At 41.9% G+C, this 16,872-nt stretch overlaps 1 protein-coding gene across 1 annotated transcript in view; it reads right to left on the minus strand.

Moving 5' to 3' along the window:
• Nucleotides 1–16,872, minus strand: part of znf407 (zinc finger protein 407) — a 193,125-nt gene that overhangs the window by 168,273 nt on the left and 7,980 nt on the right. Inside the window, exon 3 of the mRNA XM_064341721.1 lies at nucleotides 10,877–10,991. Coding sequence (XP_064197791.1) covers nucleotides 10,877–10,991 — 115 coding nt within the window. The remainder of the gene's footprint in view (nucleotides 1–10,876; nucleotides 10,992–16,872) is intronic.

A 16,872-nucleotide genomic window follows, 5' to 3' on the forward strand; every position in this document is an offset into this window, starting at 1 on the left:
ACACTACGTTTATTTGTTTCACCGTTTTGAAAAGAAACAGCCATGCTGAGAAAAGTGACTTCGAACAACGTGTGCCAAACGAGTGGAACGCTCTCACAGGCGGATAAATCAGGCGGAGGGAAAACAGACGTCGTGTGATGGATACTGCCGAATAAACCTGAATACAAATGCAGTCAAAAGATCACTACATCCAGAGAACTGCGAGAGGTTACGCGGTCAAATTTCACATAGACGGACAAACCGAAAACATTTTCTCCTTCCAATTCGACCTGAGGGCAAGTGTCATTTCTAAACTCGAAGGGCATACCAAGAACAAAAATATACTTAAATGGCAATTGTATTACCAGACTGTTTGCGTATTTAGATTTTACATTACCAATAGCCTACTGAACCGGGTTTTTTTTTTTTAAACATAACTTCTACTTAGTAGAAAAGCGGTTGGATTTGTGAAACATATCTCATCATTAAAATGTTGAAAATTTAGCTATTTTAATTCGCAGGGTTATTTGACCTTGGAACACATTCTTTGTGGCAATGGTAACGTGAGCATTTGTTAATGCAATGCTGTCATGTTTACAAAAGTGACAACCTTATCACTGATTGGCTCAATACACACAGACTGAATGCCAGCCTTAAATGAAATGTGCATTGACAGAAACCACAGCCATCCTGAACCATAGAGAAACAATGTTTCCCTACCTTTATTACCTTGTACAAAAAACAAAATGACAACTGCCATTTACGTACCTAAAATAATACGTTGGAAGCAATGACAAAACTATTAATTATTAAGAATACATAGTTGGACCAACGAGTGTGTAAACCGCGCACAAGTGCCTTCAAATAAATGACTTTAATCTGCCGTGGCCTTTACTATCAGACCAAGATGCGAACTGGCCCCCCGCGATCTGCTTCTGCTTGCCGGCTGATCATTTAGGATAAAACCGCACAGTAAAGCGCTTGTGCCTAGTGAAACATTTGTAAACTTAAGATTGTCGGGTGGATTCAGGGGAAGAGGGAAACATTCCAAATCAAAGTTTGTGCTGATGAGACTCCCGGAAGCAACGAACCCCAGCTTTCAAACAATTCGAGCTGCACCTACTGCAAACTATTCTGACCCGTAAGAACGCCTACCAATATAAAAACATTTTAGGTTCCCTAGCTAAAAACAAATAACAGCTGCCTTACTGAATGAACATTAGAAATTGTAAACCACCTCCAATGTTGTAGAGTTAACAAATTGCTTTTTATCAAATGACACAATTTAATGGTGTTTGAAGGAAACTAGAATGCTTTGTGAGTGTAACTGAGCAACATGAATCAGTATTTTGACTTTTGATGTGCTGTGATACAATTTAATTTATCCCCACTAGGGGCAATTTAGATAAGTCATGCAGGGAAAGATACATGTAAATACTGTAGGAGTCATATATCTAAAACGAACGTTAATATGTTCATAAATATGTCCATATATGAAAACATTAATGAAAGAATAGCAATCATGTCCAATAGAATTCTGGTGCCATCTTGGGGTTGACAATTTGTAAGCCATCAAAAATAAATGTGCTGGGATTTGATCAACATTCGTCCTTAACTTTGACAAACAATTAAAAGCAATATTTGTTTTTCCCTTCATAAACAGTTTGACAGGTTCAGCAATCAGTAAAACAAACTTACCAATCAGACTTTGTAGAGAACAAGTGTAACATTTGGATTTACTTTCAAGTCAAATTTAAGGACAAATGTTGTTTTAATACAGGCATGCAGGCAACATAGAATGGCATTTCAATCTGTGGGTAGGGCGCATGCCCAGTATCATCTGAAGCACCAGCGCGTTTTGCTTTTCTTAAAAAAACTGTAGCATGGGATACAACCGTTATGAGGTTTGACAGTGATGCTGGAGGTAATGTGGATCTTATTCAGGAGGTTACATTTGTTTCTAAAGCTTAGTTGGATGCCAACATGTTAAAAGAAAGAGGCAGTACCCTCTAAATTTAGGTTAAGGAACTGGAGTTGTAGCTCAAACATTGAAGATGTGATTCCCTGCAGGGTGCTGCCATTGTACCCACGAGCAAGATACCTGAATTGATTCAGTAAAATATGCATCTGTATAAATGGAGTGTATATAAAAATGTTATCTCCGGATAAGAGAGTCTACTAAATGCCAAAATGTATGTAACTCCAAACTTCTGAAGCTTTTTTAAAAACAATATTTCATCAATATTACATTTTTATTATGTTCCAAAGAGTGCCAGGGTGTTTGTGACAGTTTTGAATATTTTGCAATACTGATTGGTTTGCCAAAGTTTTGCAAAAGCTATTTGCCTAGTTTTTCTCACCTTTAACTCAAGATAACTGTTGTTACATTATCAACTATGTCATTTCGGCCTGAGTACATGAGAATACCAAGGAAAAATGCTGTCGTCTTCAGCTAGCTTAACCAAAAGTTCACAAACAAGTCGATGGCTTTTGCTCAGGTTTTTGTCATTATTGCAGCTATGATTGTATAGCTCTGGGTAGTAATATATTTTTCATCCTTGATTTTGACTTGATTGACATCTCTAATGCACCATTCCACACAAACTTTCAGACCTCTACTTCAAGGTAAAGCAAACTCCTGCATTTAGGCATATGCATGCACATGCATCAGAATAGTGCATTATTGACCTGGTGTTTGCTTACCTCTGTAAACGACGATTTCTGGTTTTGCAAGAAACCTTAAATCATTTGTTTCTAGTGGCAAGCAAACTCAAAACCATTATGTTTACGTAAATATGCCTTTTCTTGCCTTTCCAGCTTTGAAACAACTTGTAACAATCTCTGGGCTAATTTCAATATGATTTCAGTATTTAAAAGTATTTACTTAAAGACTGGTATTTGGGAAGAAGCAAAATAGGTTTCAAAACAAGAGAAATAGGTGTCAAAGCAGGTGACAAATATAGATGGTAGGGTATAGTTATACTACATATCCCATCTATGCTAACAAGCCTCCTTCGGTCACAAATCCTGCCAACAGAACCCACGCTTTTGATTCCTTGCCAAGCAGAGTGAGCATTACCCTGCCCAAATTTAAGCTCTATCTTATTTTTATTGACTTGGTTCTGAGGGGGAGAAAATGGTGGGAAGGCCATGTTACACAGTGTGTTTTGATTTACCACCCGCGGTTGTGTTTTGGGGAAATGCCAGCAGACAAGAGGGTGGCCATCCCCGAGGGGGTTGACTACGAGCCGGACACTGCAAGTTCATGTCACTACATCAACTGCAGTCATCACCCTCCCGTGGGGACAGCCTCTACCCAGATATCATACCTCCCAATGCCCTGTGATGACAGAGATGAAATCACCTTGTGTATCCCACACGCCTTAGCATCCAGGCTACGCAATGTTCCTAACTACTGTTTTTTGAATGGGCTAATATATGTTTTACTCAAAAAATGAAGTTCAAACTTTAAAAAAGGGGGATGGGGACTTGCACTTCAATTGTCTAATGTATTTATTAGATAGAACAGTCCCCTGCTGCTTGAAAGAATGATAGTGTTAGTATGCATCCCATAAGGCATCCTCCATAATATCTCTATTCACTCACACAAGTGTGAGGTTATCCAGGATGAGGATTTAAGGTGTAAAGGCCACTCGTAAAAAAACAAATTTAAAAAGAGTGATCTATCCATGTTACCAAAAATGCAATTATCTGAGAGAGGCCAAGACCACAAACTGAAAAAACTGCATCAAATGGTGCACTCAATTCTCAATCTTCATGACAAACTCTCGCTGCATTTTCCTGCATGGACAAGACCTCGGACCCCTTTTGCAATTCCAGAGAGGTCTTCACACAGACTGAAAATTAGGGTGTAAATCTCGTTTTGTGAAAAGAATAAAGGAAATTGATAATTAATACCTCATTTTCAAACAGAAAAAACCTTCCCCCTTGGGTGTCGCTGAGTGGGAAATAGTCTTCCCTTTATGTACAATCTTTCATTTTAACAGCAACTATTTTATCAGCTTGTAAGTTTAAGTGGAACCTCTTTTGTCTGGGTTCCTTGGGGGACATGAAAATCGCAGTGAAGGACCATGACTTACAAGGGTGTCAAGCCATCGCCTATAATGGATACAGGAGAAGAACATTGTGAGCTATTGGTTCCTCTACCATTGGAGCATAAATTAGGGAAAGGTCCACTTTTACTTTTAATTAAATATAACTGTTAAATAAAATTTAACAACAGACAACAATTTTCCACATCACATATGAAAAAAGAAGTATTTTTAACCTATCGCCCCCATCTGCATAGCAATTAAAAATAAAATACCGTTTAGGTGAGAATGAGGCCATAGGAACTGAATGCATGCAAATTTGCATCAGAAACTCAGACTGACTCCACAAGAGTCTCTGTGTCCCTGTCAGGTGGTCTGCACAACCCGAGCGAGACACCGCAGAATAACAGCTGATAGAGCAACTGGGGCCAATGGTTTTACAATGCTGCTGCAGGCCAGAAGGACAGGAACTCTACTAAACTAAACAGGATCCGCAAATGATCCAAGAAGACAGGCAATACAGCGGCCACCTCAACTGGGCGCCGATTCCCTACTGGGGTGATAAGTGAAGAGAACAATGAAACCAAGCCAGCTCAGGAGCAGGGGCAGCGATCACCACTGAACCACAGCCACAACCGAACCATCGTCTGAGACCGTGCAGGTGGTCTGCATGTGGCCTGGATCAAAAGAAAAATCTTTTTTTCCTTAACTTTTACTTGAAATAAGTGAATGTTCCTTTTATTCCCACAATCAGAGTTTGGTGAATTCATTTAACTGATTTACAAACTTCATCGTGTTGAAAGCTGACTGAATCCTAGCCTCGGTTTCAAACGCAAGGCGTGATGTAGGCTACAGACAGCTTCAAAACCAGCCGTGGCAGGGTGATGCGACTGCAAAGTCTTGTGACTTCATGGGCTTTCACTGAAGTTCACCTGCTTGGGCAAACTATAAACACAGAGCCGGTCAGAGGCAGATTGCTACCCCTCCTCCCCCCTCCAGGTTCCTGCCTCCCGCTGCTCGACCTGGCTCCTGCGTTTTTCTGCTGACATCTTTGTTTGGGCATTGGCCGGTTTCCTAGGATGGATGTGCCACATTAGCTACTGTCTGGTTTGTTTGTGGGTTCATACGCTCCATTGGTTTGTTTGTTTGTTTTGATTAAAAAAGTGTTTTTGATTATTAAAAAAGGCAAGCCCCTTCGTGGGCTGTAAAGTAAAGGCCATCCTCCTACATCTTGCAGAAATTTGTTATGGGGTTGGGGTGGGGTGGGAGGGGTGAATGCTGGACCTGCGGAAGCTCTTATTAAAAAGCTAGAGATGGATGGATATGGGAGGACAAAAACCACATGAGGAACCACACACAAAGAGCCAGTCAGCGTTTATCAAACCCTGATTTCATAACTACATTAATGCAACCTACCCCAAAGATGCTTACTGTAAAAAAAAAAAAAATCCCACCTCGAAAAGCCTCGATTTCATGTCTTGGCAAGTCTAAAGTTTCGAAACGTGAACCAACACGCCGAACTTGCCGTAGATAAATTTCCATCTGCAAAGCCTGCGTCAGTGTTCCCTTTGGGGTAACAAGATTAAACAATGTGAAATATTTAGCATGCCTTATGGGAAAAGTCTGTAAACTTCTCTGATATGAGATCCAAGAAAATGTTTAATTGCTTTTGTGGTTTTCTTGGTGTTCCTTGTTTCCTTTGCACCGCCCTAATAACTTCACTAGGGAAACCAGACACAACAAAGTTGCATTACCACCAACCGTACAGTCCAGTTCAGGCACCCGTAATGAATATCAGCCTCATGCTGAAATTGAGGACGAAATTAATTTTGATCTTCAGCTCTGGTCTTGCTTGCTTCCTGCACACACTTCCATTTTGTTTCCCCCGCAAACATTAATTTAGATGCATCAGCTAAAGGCAACTAAAACATCCGATCCATTACGAGCCTCTTTATCGCATTACGGGGACTAACACGGCTGTAAAGCTGTCCATTTCATAAAGAGCTATGGTTCCTGCAGAGTCAAAAACAGGGCCAGCCTTTCCAATGCAGACAGAACATCATTATTGTCAGCTGACTATTGTCGAAAACTGCTTAGTCACACACTTAACCTTTATAGATGAAGGTCTGCATTTTATTTATTTTTTATTTTGCAAACAACATATTAACATTCCTTGTTTCATTAGATTCTAGATAATGGTACGCTATATTTAGTTAACTGTGTAAAAGCAATGAGGATAATGCATAATATTAGAACACATTGAACATTGCAAGATTACAAGATACTATAAGCAGGATGCAAGTGTGAATCCTTCCTGAATCCAAATATATATTTAGGCTTGTTTAATAAAAAGTGACAAGAGGTCTGTTATCAGTAAGACCCTCATTACTTCTTAATGACCCCAGTTCAAGGGAGCTTTGTGTTAAAAAGAACTCCCAATTTGCATGTATAGAGTATTCTACAAAAAGATTTACCCAGAATGCCTAATTAGAAGGACGATCATTAGAAACAGAGAATCATTTTGTTTAATCAACATATAAGCTTAGTTAAATATTCACATAAATTGGAAAATGTAAATGAATTATGCAAAAAGAAGGTTCCATAGATATCTCCTTGTTGGTTACAAGTAAATGTTTAAATTCCATCCTGGCTGACTGAAATTATCCAGTGCTTTGCATCGCTAAATATTTTTCCAGCTTCTAAAAATTGCTCGTTTTAGGCACTTTGGTTTATTTGCCTTAAGACATTGATTTGGATAAATTGGGCTTTTAAGTGTTTCCGTGCTTTGTAAAACTCTGCGTGTCGTTCTGCAGCCCACAAATAAATGGCTTCTACCATCAGAGGTTTAAATAATGCAGGGCTTGTCAAGCTCAGCCGTATGTGGGATTGCGATGAAGTTGCTAATGCACGTAATGATTAAGTGTAACTCAAATACTGGCGGTGTTGTTCGAAACTCGACAGGCACTAATTTGGTCTATTATATTCCGGCGTTTAATTGCCGGCTACGGACACCCCCTTTGACACTTTATGACGCGGTGACTTACAATTATTAAAGATCAGAGGGTGGCATTATAATCGTCCGCACTGGGATCCCTTCTCATCTGCAACAACTGCCAACGAATTTAAAAATAGGTTTTTATTTTTTTTTACGGAAGTTTTAACGAGATTCTATTTGAGGATTATAGAATATCGCGGCAAAGAGTAGGGAAGGGCAGGCTATTGGAGTTGAGTTAAGTGACATCTGCGAGGGATAAGAAGCTACTGCACTGCTTGCCCCTGTCAGAAGTGCGTTTCGCGCTACGTGCAGGCCGCTGCATGTACGCACATCAACACAGAGGGGAAGGGAAGACTGCCTTTAGTCTTCAAATGACAGGGCCAGCGCAGAAGTTTCCGACACCCTAAGAAAGTACACAGTAAAATGTTGCTGAATTAACACTGGACATTTTACTGTGTACAGACTTTCCCAAGTGTCAGTCAAACCCACAGAATATTTAGAATATTCGATTTTTCCCACCATGAAATCATTGAGTGATTATTTCACAGGAGTAATTATTTATAGAAATATTTGAATGCATGTTAGGTGAAAAAAATGTTGAATTATTTCTTATCAATATTCATGAATGGGAGAATCTCATGCTAAGAATTCTGCATAAAATAATTCACCTGTATTTTTCATTTTCCTGCCTAAAAACGAGTGGATACAAATACCTTTGCAGCAAGTCATTATTTACAAAGAGAGAACCTGAGTTTTCAGTGCGCGGTGGGTGGAGTTCAATAATTTGAATGTTCGATCTTGGGAACCATGCGTTACAGTGATAACAAAGCCTTGCATATGATATTTATACACCAACAAAAGCATTCATTTGTGTTACCATTCTACAGTGAAAACCTCAAACGGCTTAAATATGCACATGCATGCACACACGTATTTGTACTTGCAAACAAACGTGCCGTTTGCAAATTTTTTAAAAGCTGCAGCAAAATACATTCATGTGAAGTAAACAGTCAATTTAGCCTTTTTGACAGATGTTAACGATGAAGTAACAATGATATGAAATATGCTGTATTAAGAGGGCAGGCAAATTTCCAGGGCCATAGAAACGACAGAAGTGCACGCATAGCACACTTCCACACAGTATCAATATACTGCTGTGATATTAAACCAATGTTTCACGCCGTTTAAATTCCTGATACATAATTTAGCAGGCACCGAAAGGGCCAATGTGGAGCATCTTTAGGGAGTGGGGTGTTGATCAGGGGGCGGGGGGGAAAGTGCTGATTCCAGGCGTGTTCTGAAAATGATGGAGGAGAGGAGGAATCGGTCATTAAGAGGCTTTGCTCCACAGAAAGTGCTGGACACTGGGGGTGGGGATGGGAGGGAGAAAGGAAATTGTCGCCTTGGGCTTTTTCCCACTGAATATGACGGATCTCGCAATATCTGCCAGCAGACGGTTTTGTTTGGGGGTCGTCCGTCCTCCCAGCACTGTTTTCTGATGCTTACACAGGGTCAAACTTTAATGACTCGACTTTAACTTTAATTATGAATGTCTCATAATTTTGGAAATGCAGCTCCAAAAAAGAAGTCTAATCACCATGGGTCTTTTTGCATTGCTTTCATATCTGACTATTAGCTTAGCACATACACAGCAATTTACAATGTTAGGTCCGGGTTGAGAGCAGTTTTGTAAAAACACTCCCTAACCATTTAAAGCACTCTAAAGGGACAGTTCACCTTAAAAAATGAATGTTATTCATTTGTTTTCATACCAAAGCAGTTGGTCATCAGAAGCTGGAGAAAGTGGAAAGTGTACTTGTGCATTAGAACCTCGCAGTTTGGTGCAAATCACTGCCATAGGTACTATGTACAGTTACTGATCAACTAGCAAGGAAAATGTGATCATTTAAGAGGTTAAACCATTACGGATATAGTGTCAACTATACACACAGCCTCTGTAGTTGTACACACAGCCTCTGTAGCTACTTTGACACAGGGCCTTGCTGGATAATCCTCATCCACAAAGTTCTCTTCATTTTTGGAAGTTATTTTAAAATGGGGAGCAGCCTGCCTTATTTGTTTTCTTCCACTTTACTCAGAAAGGGGGAAAAGCGGGAGGGTTACAGACAGAGGGATAAGAGTGCAGGAGAGGGCCGTAGCAGGGAATCAAACCCCTGGCAGAAGAGTTGCATACCTTACAGACCCTTACACACTGTTCTGTGATTGTGAAGCAATTTTTATGGATTACTCAAATTTGGGGAAAAAAATGCCCCTTAAAGTTATTATTGTGTGGTCAAAAGGCAATTGTTGAGGTAAGAAAATTAATGAATACCATTCATCGTCAGGCGGAACTATCCCTCATAACTATTAACTATTTACCTTTTTTACCATTTGTTTGTTAGTTGGCCTTGTCTTTTGGCAAGGCTAATTTTTTTGGCAATCCAATAAACAAAATATCAGCCTCAATAGCGAAAATGATTATTCGTGACTAAATTTAGTTTGAGGCAGCAGGAAGGGTAGGCAGAGTTTAAGGGATGTAAAAAAAAGCATAAATTAAAAAGTGAGCAAGTGACTAATCTCAAGGAGGCCACTTTGACTCAGTCTTCTGATGGAGTTTGACTCAAGGACATCATGTGTCAACAAGGCTGGGGTTGACTGACCCTAAGGCCCTTGGCCACCCCGGCCTTGGCCGTCACAACGAGCAGAGACCGCTTGTCCAGCTCTCACTGCTCCTGCCAAACCCAAATCAGGGCCCTGACCCGACCGCTCGTCCCAAATTACAAGCTGTCAGTCGAGGCAGGGGTCTTCTATCAACAGCGTCAGTACCCCTCCCGTTTAAAACGACAACAAAACAGGAGACGGTGCGAGGGGTCTTTCTGAACGCGGGTCTCACGTTTGATTGGCAGTCGGGTCGAAGTCTCCATTTGGTCCTGGCCCCCATTTGCATTTGTTAATTAAATGCCAAAACAATATGATCTTTAAGTATCAACAACTTTCCCCCCGGTCTTCGGTGCAAACGAGTTTCGTTCCCCGGCCCAGGCAAAACGAGGTTGACGGCGATCGCACACTCGATACGTTCGGGGGCCTCTAAATCGTTTGCACAGCACGTCGAAACCCCGCGCGCATCTGCACGCTCGGGTTTGAAAGGGGGCAGCACGAATCGATGCCTTAATGGGGAGAGCACACGTGTTTTGATTGAGTAAAAAAAGGCTGTCGTTTCCTCGTTTTGGTCAGGGCAGAGAGATGAGCGCAAATCTAAACAGCGCTGCTCAAGGCAAATCTTTCTGACTTGTGAAATTAACTAAACATAAACGATTATAAGGGACAGTACGTAGATATATTTTAAAGATTTAATCTGGTAATCAATATATTTCACCCAGTAAATAGTTTTTGGTTCCTAGAACATTCCTGTTAAGTTAGGATTGTTAAGTTAGGATAACCATTTCCAATGTTGTACTGTATAAACCTCCGGTTTCCGGCAAGTCCATTATTTTTAAGTCACAAGGAATTTTGCAGGAACGGAGTTTGAATATTGTTCAGTTAAGTTAGAACAGTTTAAAATAAACTAGAATTGTGGATGGTCATCCATGTTGATTTTGTTGGGAAAGTTAGCAGCGTTCACCGACTCTGCCATTTCAATACTAACATTCAGAATACTCTTATATCGTTCTTGTCACTAACCCTTCACTATTTTTTTTGTGTGTAAATCATAACCATTAGAGCCAGTAAAGTTCATATGTGAAATGCTTGGAATACTTTCACAGAACTTGAAGCATTTTGTGTTATCTGGTCACATGGTTGTAATTTAACCGCCCCACCCGATTGGCTAGGATAGGGGGGTTGTACTCACCCGCAGACGGGGCACTTGTACTCCCTCACACCCAGGTGTCTCTTGACATGGTTGCGAGCATCTCCCAGCTGGGCGGTAGCAAAATCACAGAGTTTGCACTTGAATGGTTTGGATCCTGAAAAGGCGTCAGCGGAAAACAAGAAATACACATCAGAAACAACACATGAAAGGCAGAATCATAAAGAAAAAGCAGTTAAATGCATGAATCAGGTAGACTTCCAAGCCGGTCTCACTGTTTTCTTGGTAGAGGAGCAGTGTGGAGCTGACTTGGGATCAGTCAGAGAGGCTCAGGGGAAAACACTGCTGCACTAAGTCATATGTTCTTTCACATTTAGTAGGAGTTTGTTGAAGCATAAACACATGCCTGCCACCAAAATCTCTTGTTGCCATCCTCTGAAATCTCACAGAAGCTGGGCATGGCAGGGCCTGGACAGTATTCAAACATATAATAGCTGCAAAGATAGCTGCAAGATGGGCAGAAATTAGGACAAATTTACCAAAAAAAAGTTCAGAAAACATTGCTCCAGTTCTGGGATGCTCAACCTTAGTCCTGGAAGGCCACAATGTCGACTGGCCCACCACTACAAACCACTCGATTCATCCACAGTACTTACTGTCTGGACCGAAAGACTTTACCTTCCCCTCTTCTGTTCTGAACGAGTTTGCTTTCTATAGAGAGCTGCGAACTGACTGCTGTCTTCATAGAACAGATATGAGCTGCTCCGCCACAAATCAACAATGGGACACTGTGCTGTAGGAAGTGCTGTTTTGTTACCAAAGGAACCATAATCCAAGGTCTTGTATCAACGCGCTCATGTTCAGCGCTAATCGTTAAGTAGCGTACGTCATCGTTTAACTACATAAAACAAATGGCCGATACCATAGAAGCCCCATTGCTCTTTGGTTTACTGACCTGCACAAATCAGCTCTTTTCGCCAGACCAGTTACCTTAGAACTGGGGCTCATTTTGAAAAAGAAGAAAAGGCACTACACGTACTGGGCAATGTCTGTTTCCACCGCAGAACACCATAAATTGGATTCAAAAGGTCAGGTGGAGTGCGCAGATCAATTCCGCGCGCTCACCGCCCCTCTCCGTCATTAAAACACTAATCACTTTGCTTAGGTTTGCAAGGGAGGTTTATTCCTAATTATTGTCATTAATAAATCAGGGGGGCTTCAAGTGTCCGGATGAGGGAGCGAACGTCCCTGTCTGACATTCATCAATAAGGCACAGTGCACTTGGGTCATTAGCAGGCTGCTACCATCACTGAACTAAGGAGGTGGATACGGTCCACAGACTCAAGTCAGTGGGCGGAACCAAGTTTAAATAAGAGCCAATGAGCAGGTCCTTTAGGTGGTACAGTAATAGCCCAAATTCATGTGTGGGGAAAAAATTATACTGTTCTTTTTTTTAAAATGGGGGGCACATATCTAACTGAGAGCCCTTCTAATACAACAAAAAAGGAAAAAATAAAAATCTCCCTGCAAATATCCCCAGACGCGCTGCAATATTTATCCCAGCTCCGCTCACTGATTTGATTAAGCACTTTGTGTAGATTACTAATACGTTCATGCACGGTTCACTTCCTGCGAGCTTAAAGTACGACACATCGAATTTTAATGCCGTAACGAAGATTGAAAGGCAGCCGTGTGCTAACAAGGTCCAGAAATGGAAGAGCGTTTCACAGTTGAGCAACGGCGAATCAGGATCTCTTCATTTTGACCGCTCTCCACTCACCCCCCCCCCCTCCCCCCCAAACTCTCCAAGTCACAAAGCCTAGGTGCGGGGAGCGACCCGTGTGGGGATTGGATCCATCCGGATGGCTTCACGCGTTTGAAAATGCCAAGGGGAGAAAGACGTTATGGCCCTCACCCGTCACATCTTATCAACTTAAGGGAGTCCATTCCACTTGGACGAGTTGCGTAAAACTGAAATCGACCATTAATGCAGTGTCATGTTAAATTAATACTGTCATCTAAATTGGTGGTGTGACTTTTTCGCATTTGAAATGAGACTGAGAATGACTAATTCATCTCCTAAAACCTCCGGCGCTGTTCATTCCATCACAACCCCCCCCCCCACCCCTCCCCCCCCCCCTTCTGTAAAAGGAATTCCATATCTCCCCATCATATCAAATGGTAATGAATACATTATTTTAGGACATGGGCAGTAAATTTTTGGTCTTATTAATGGTCAGTCAAACCAGTAACAGGCCGTCCCCTCCCCTAATGACGGTTCCCTCTCGCACAAGCTTTTATTTCTATATTCTAAACAGGCATGCGGGGAGCACACATCCATTACGCTTGTCTAGGTGCAGCAAGGGTCAGCTGGCTCTCCGTGGTGAAAAAAGGCACTAATTTCAGAAAAATGCAAATCCGCTGCGTTTCTCATTGGCAAAATGCAATATTTAGGGAAACTGACAAATACCAGTGTGACCTCCCCATCCCCATAATTTCATTGATTAATCAAGGAAGAGGACAACACCCGTGATTAAAGAGTCTTGGAAGTGATCCTGGGCCAGACCGTGGCGTATTTCACAGTCGTGTTGCAGGGCCACGGACCCGAGTTTCAGAACAAAAACGCGCCTTTCAGAAACTTGGTGATAGGAATCCCGCACATAAAAATGGCCGCATATTAGCTGCGTGACACCGCGCTGATATATGCCACCATTACACAAATAAAGTCTCTTACATCATAGTCAGGGCGTAAAAGTTGGCGCAGCCTAGCTCATAGAGGTATGCGATAACATATGGTACAGAGCAGTGTCTGGAGCAAATGAGAATGTCAGTATCCACTCTCCCAAATTATGGTGGAGCATTCGGGAAGGGTAGTGGGGTGGGGGTGGGAGGTGGGGGGGGTTGGGTAGATTCATTTAAAAGTGACCCTCCCTCCCTTTTGAGTTTCATCACATATCATACTAAATATGCCAAAACCCAGCTGTAATGAATGTGACAACACTGTTGTGCAATATTCTCATTCTGCTAATGTCAGAGATCTTCCCCTGCTTTATCATCTGCCATATGATAAATTTGTTGTTTTTTGTTGCTTTTTTGGGGAGAAATGTCAGCTATTAATTGTACCAAGCAATATCTTTGTTGGAAATCATTTTTCGCAATAGAAACCAATTTAGCGATGAAAATGTTTGTGGCAGTGACTGGTTCGGATAGGAAACTCCATTTTGAAGCCAGAGGTGAAATGCCTTTTTCTGACACAGCCCTGCTTGAGATTGACTATATGGGTCATGAAGGCTTGCAAGCCACTCAGTTCCAGTAGTCACCACATCTCAACAATCATTGGCTGTTATCAAACGCAAAAGCCATTTTCATTGGCTCAGATCTGTGAAGCCTTTGATAGTGAGGGACAGCTCACTCCAGGATGAGATCCAGAAAGCCCCACTATCCCATCCCTTGGGTCGAGTGGACTAGAGGTCAGGGGGATGGAGGGTTTATGCCTGTATGTCTAAGATTTGATGCCTGTGTCTGAGGTGTGAGAGTGTTTACTATTTGTGTCCAATCAGGAGGAGATGTTTGTTCCTGCCGGGTGAGAGCGGTGGATAGCGTGTTCCTGTTCAGGATTTGTGATGTGCTGGGAATGAGAGAGGTGATGGCGAGTTCTGTATCTGGCCTCTGTGTGCTGGAGGTGGTGTGGGGGGGGGGCAGGGTAATGGAGCACAGTAGGGTGCAGGCAGAATGTTGTTCTCTCCTGTGTAAACCAGAGCTGTCAGAGGGGCAGACTGATCGATGCCATCAAGTCGAAAATGGTCCCCTGGGGCGGAGCTTCAGAGCATTACAGACCAGTCAGATGATTGCATTACTGCAGTCAGTGTGCACCCTCACCCTGTGCTGAGGGGGGGGGGACACTTCACTGGACTAAAAAAACCAAGTGAATAATATTCAGTTCACAGTGCAGAGCTGAAATCACAATGATATGGAAGGTGGCCAATTTGCTTAGGCCAGTGTGAGACCGAGTCTGTAAATTCAATTTTCAGACCAGCCCATCCGGCTACAGCATGGGCAGACGGCAGGCCAGGATGGCTAGACAGCATTGTTTTAAATATGGTTTGAGCAAAAGCTTCATTGGCTTACCACTGCTAGATAAAATCACTTCTTAAAGAGAAATAGACTGGGTTGTGGTCTTAGCAGAGGTTCTAGGCAATATCTTGAACAAAAATGGGGAAACAATTTTTTAATGCCTTCTTCAAAAGCCGTTGTGGGTGTGGTCTGTGTGTCTTGTCAGGGGTCATTTAAGATGAGGTCATTAATTGCACAAGCCAGCAGTGATATAGCTAGGTTATGTTTCAAAAGGGCATGGGGGACTGTTGCTTGGTGACCAAGGAGAGCCTACGCTATATAATGCCTCTGTCACTCCAGGGGTGGGCGGAAAGGGGGGATTGAATGATGGATGTGCCATTAAATGGATGCCACCCCATCCCCATAAACTGCACCTATGGTGTGTAAGCTCATTATACTCCATGGTCAGTATTCAACTACTGAACAAATGTCCAGCAGGTCCCAGTAATTTTGTATACTGTATTCACGTGTAGCCTAATAAAGTATGGCTTTCAAAACGCAACAGCTAGTTTAAAATAAACGTGAATGAAACCTTATTCATTATTCACCCCATAAAAGCTCTAAACAATCTGATGTCAGGTGGTTGATCACATTGGGCACATCAACACTTAACTTTTTGGCTTGTTTGATATAGCTAAACTTGGGCTTTTTAACTTTTTCCGTCTATCTACAACGGTGCTGATTTTTATGTTGAACAGACAATACAGGCCTGAAGTCCAATTAGTCATTTAAATCTTAGCAAGGGGCGAGGCCCAAAGAACCAAACAGGCATTTATCGATGCCTCCCTCATTTCTTGTTCCTGCATTAAGCTGATTTTAAAAGCAATTAATATATATCGTCAAGGAAGAGTAATGAACTACAGTCAGCGCTTAACCTGCTGGACATTCTCGAACCCGCAGTCGTGACCGGTGAAAACCTATTTTGCATTATAAACGACAAAATAAATCTTAATGGATTAAGAATGATCAGCTATCCCCACACAGGGGAAATTAAGAGCTGAAACGTCCGCATTGATTATTTTAAATGATTAGCCTAACTCTCTTTTGCATTTCTTATGCTTTTAGCGAGCTCCAACACGTTTACAAGACTTATTGACTGTAATTACAAGAGAATTGAAGTAATGGACACATCAATTATAAGTCACATGTCTTGACCAGACATTGCATAGGGAATCCAATTCGTTGCATCATTAGCATCTCGCTCATTCCCTCTCCATCTCTCTGCCTCTCTCTCTCTCTCTCTCTCTCTCTCTCTCACCCTCTCTGCAGAAGTTCTATGACAGCTGGATGTAGGTAGAAAAGGCAAAGCTTTTAGCTACAGTACGTGTGTGAGAATGCACAAATGGCCTCTCTCTGTGCTGCACCAGCTGGGGTGTGCAGTCTGCGAGGCTCTGCAGCAGACGTCTCCTCAAAGACGACCATGTCACCTCCCTAATGCATCTGGCGTGAGTGAAACCTGCTCTGCCATTTATTGTGTTCTGGGGGGGAGGAGCAGACTCAAGACGACTGATGCTGAAGCACTCAACAAAGGCCACAATGTTATTTTCTGGGAAAAGGCTGTGAATGAGTGATGAATTCTCTGTGAAAAACTATAAAACTACTTTTTGTTTAAACTTAATAATACAATCATGTAAACATACAAGTAGCCTATATGGTCCCTACAGGGGCTAGCATTTAAGTGCTTTTCCTGGGTTTAGTTTCTTATGGGAACAACATTCCTTTCCTTTGAGGCTGCTGTATTGCTTTCAGTAACCAATAGTGAAAACTGAGCAAAGATTTTAAGGAGGCAAAGCACACAAACCACATAAATGACATCTACAGATATGGGCTACACATACAATATTTCATATTCATTTGACTGGTCTTATGCCTGAAATAAAACTACTGCAAATACAATAATCCATGGGGCATACTGAAACACTCAG

The sequence above is a fragment of the Anguilla rostrata genome, chromosome 1, assembly GCF_018555375.3.
Source record: "Anguilla rostrata isolate EN2019 chromosome 1, ASM1855537v3, whole genome shotgun sequence".
Classification (NCBI taxonomy): domain Eukaryota; kingdom Metazoa; phylum Chordata; class Actinopteri; order Anguilliformes; family Anguillidae; genus Anguilla; species Anguilla rostrata.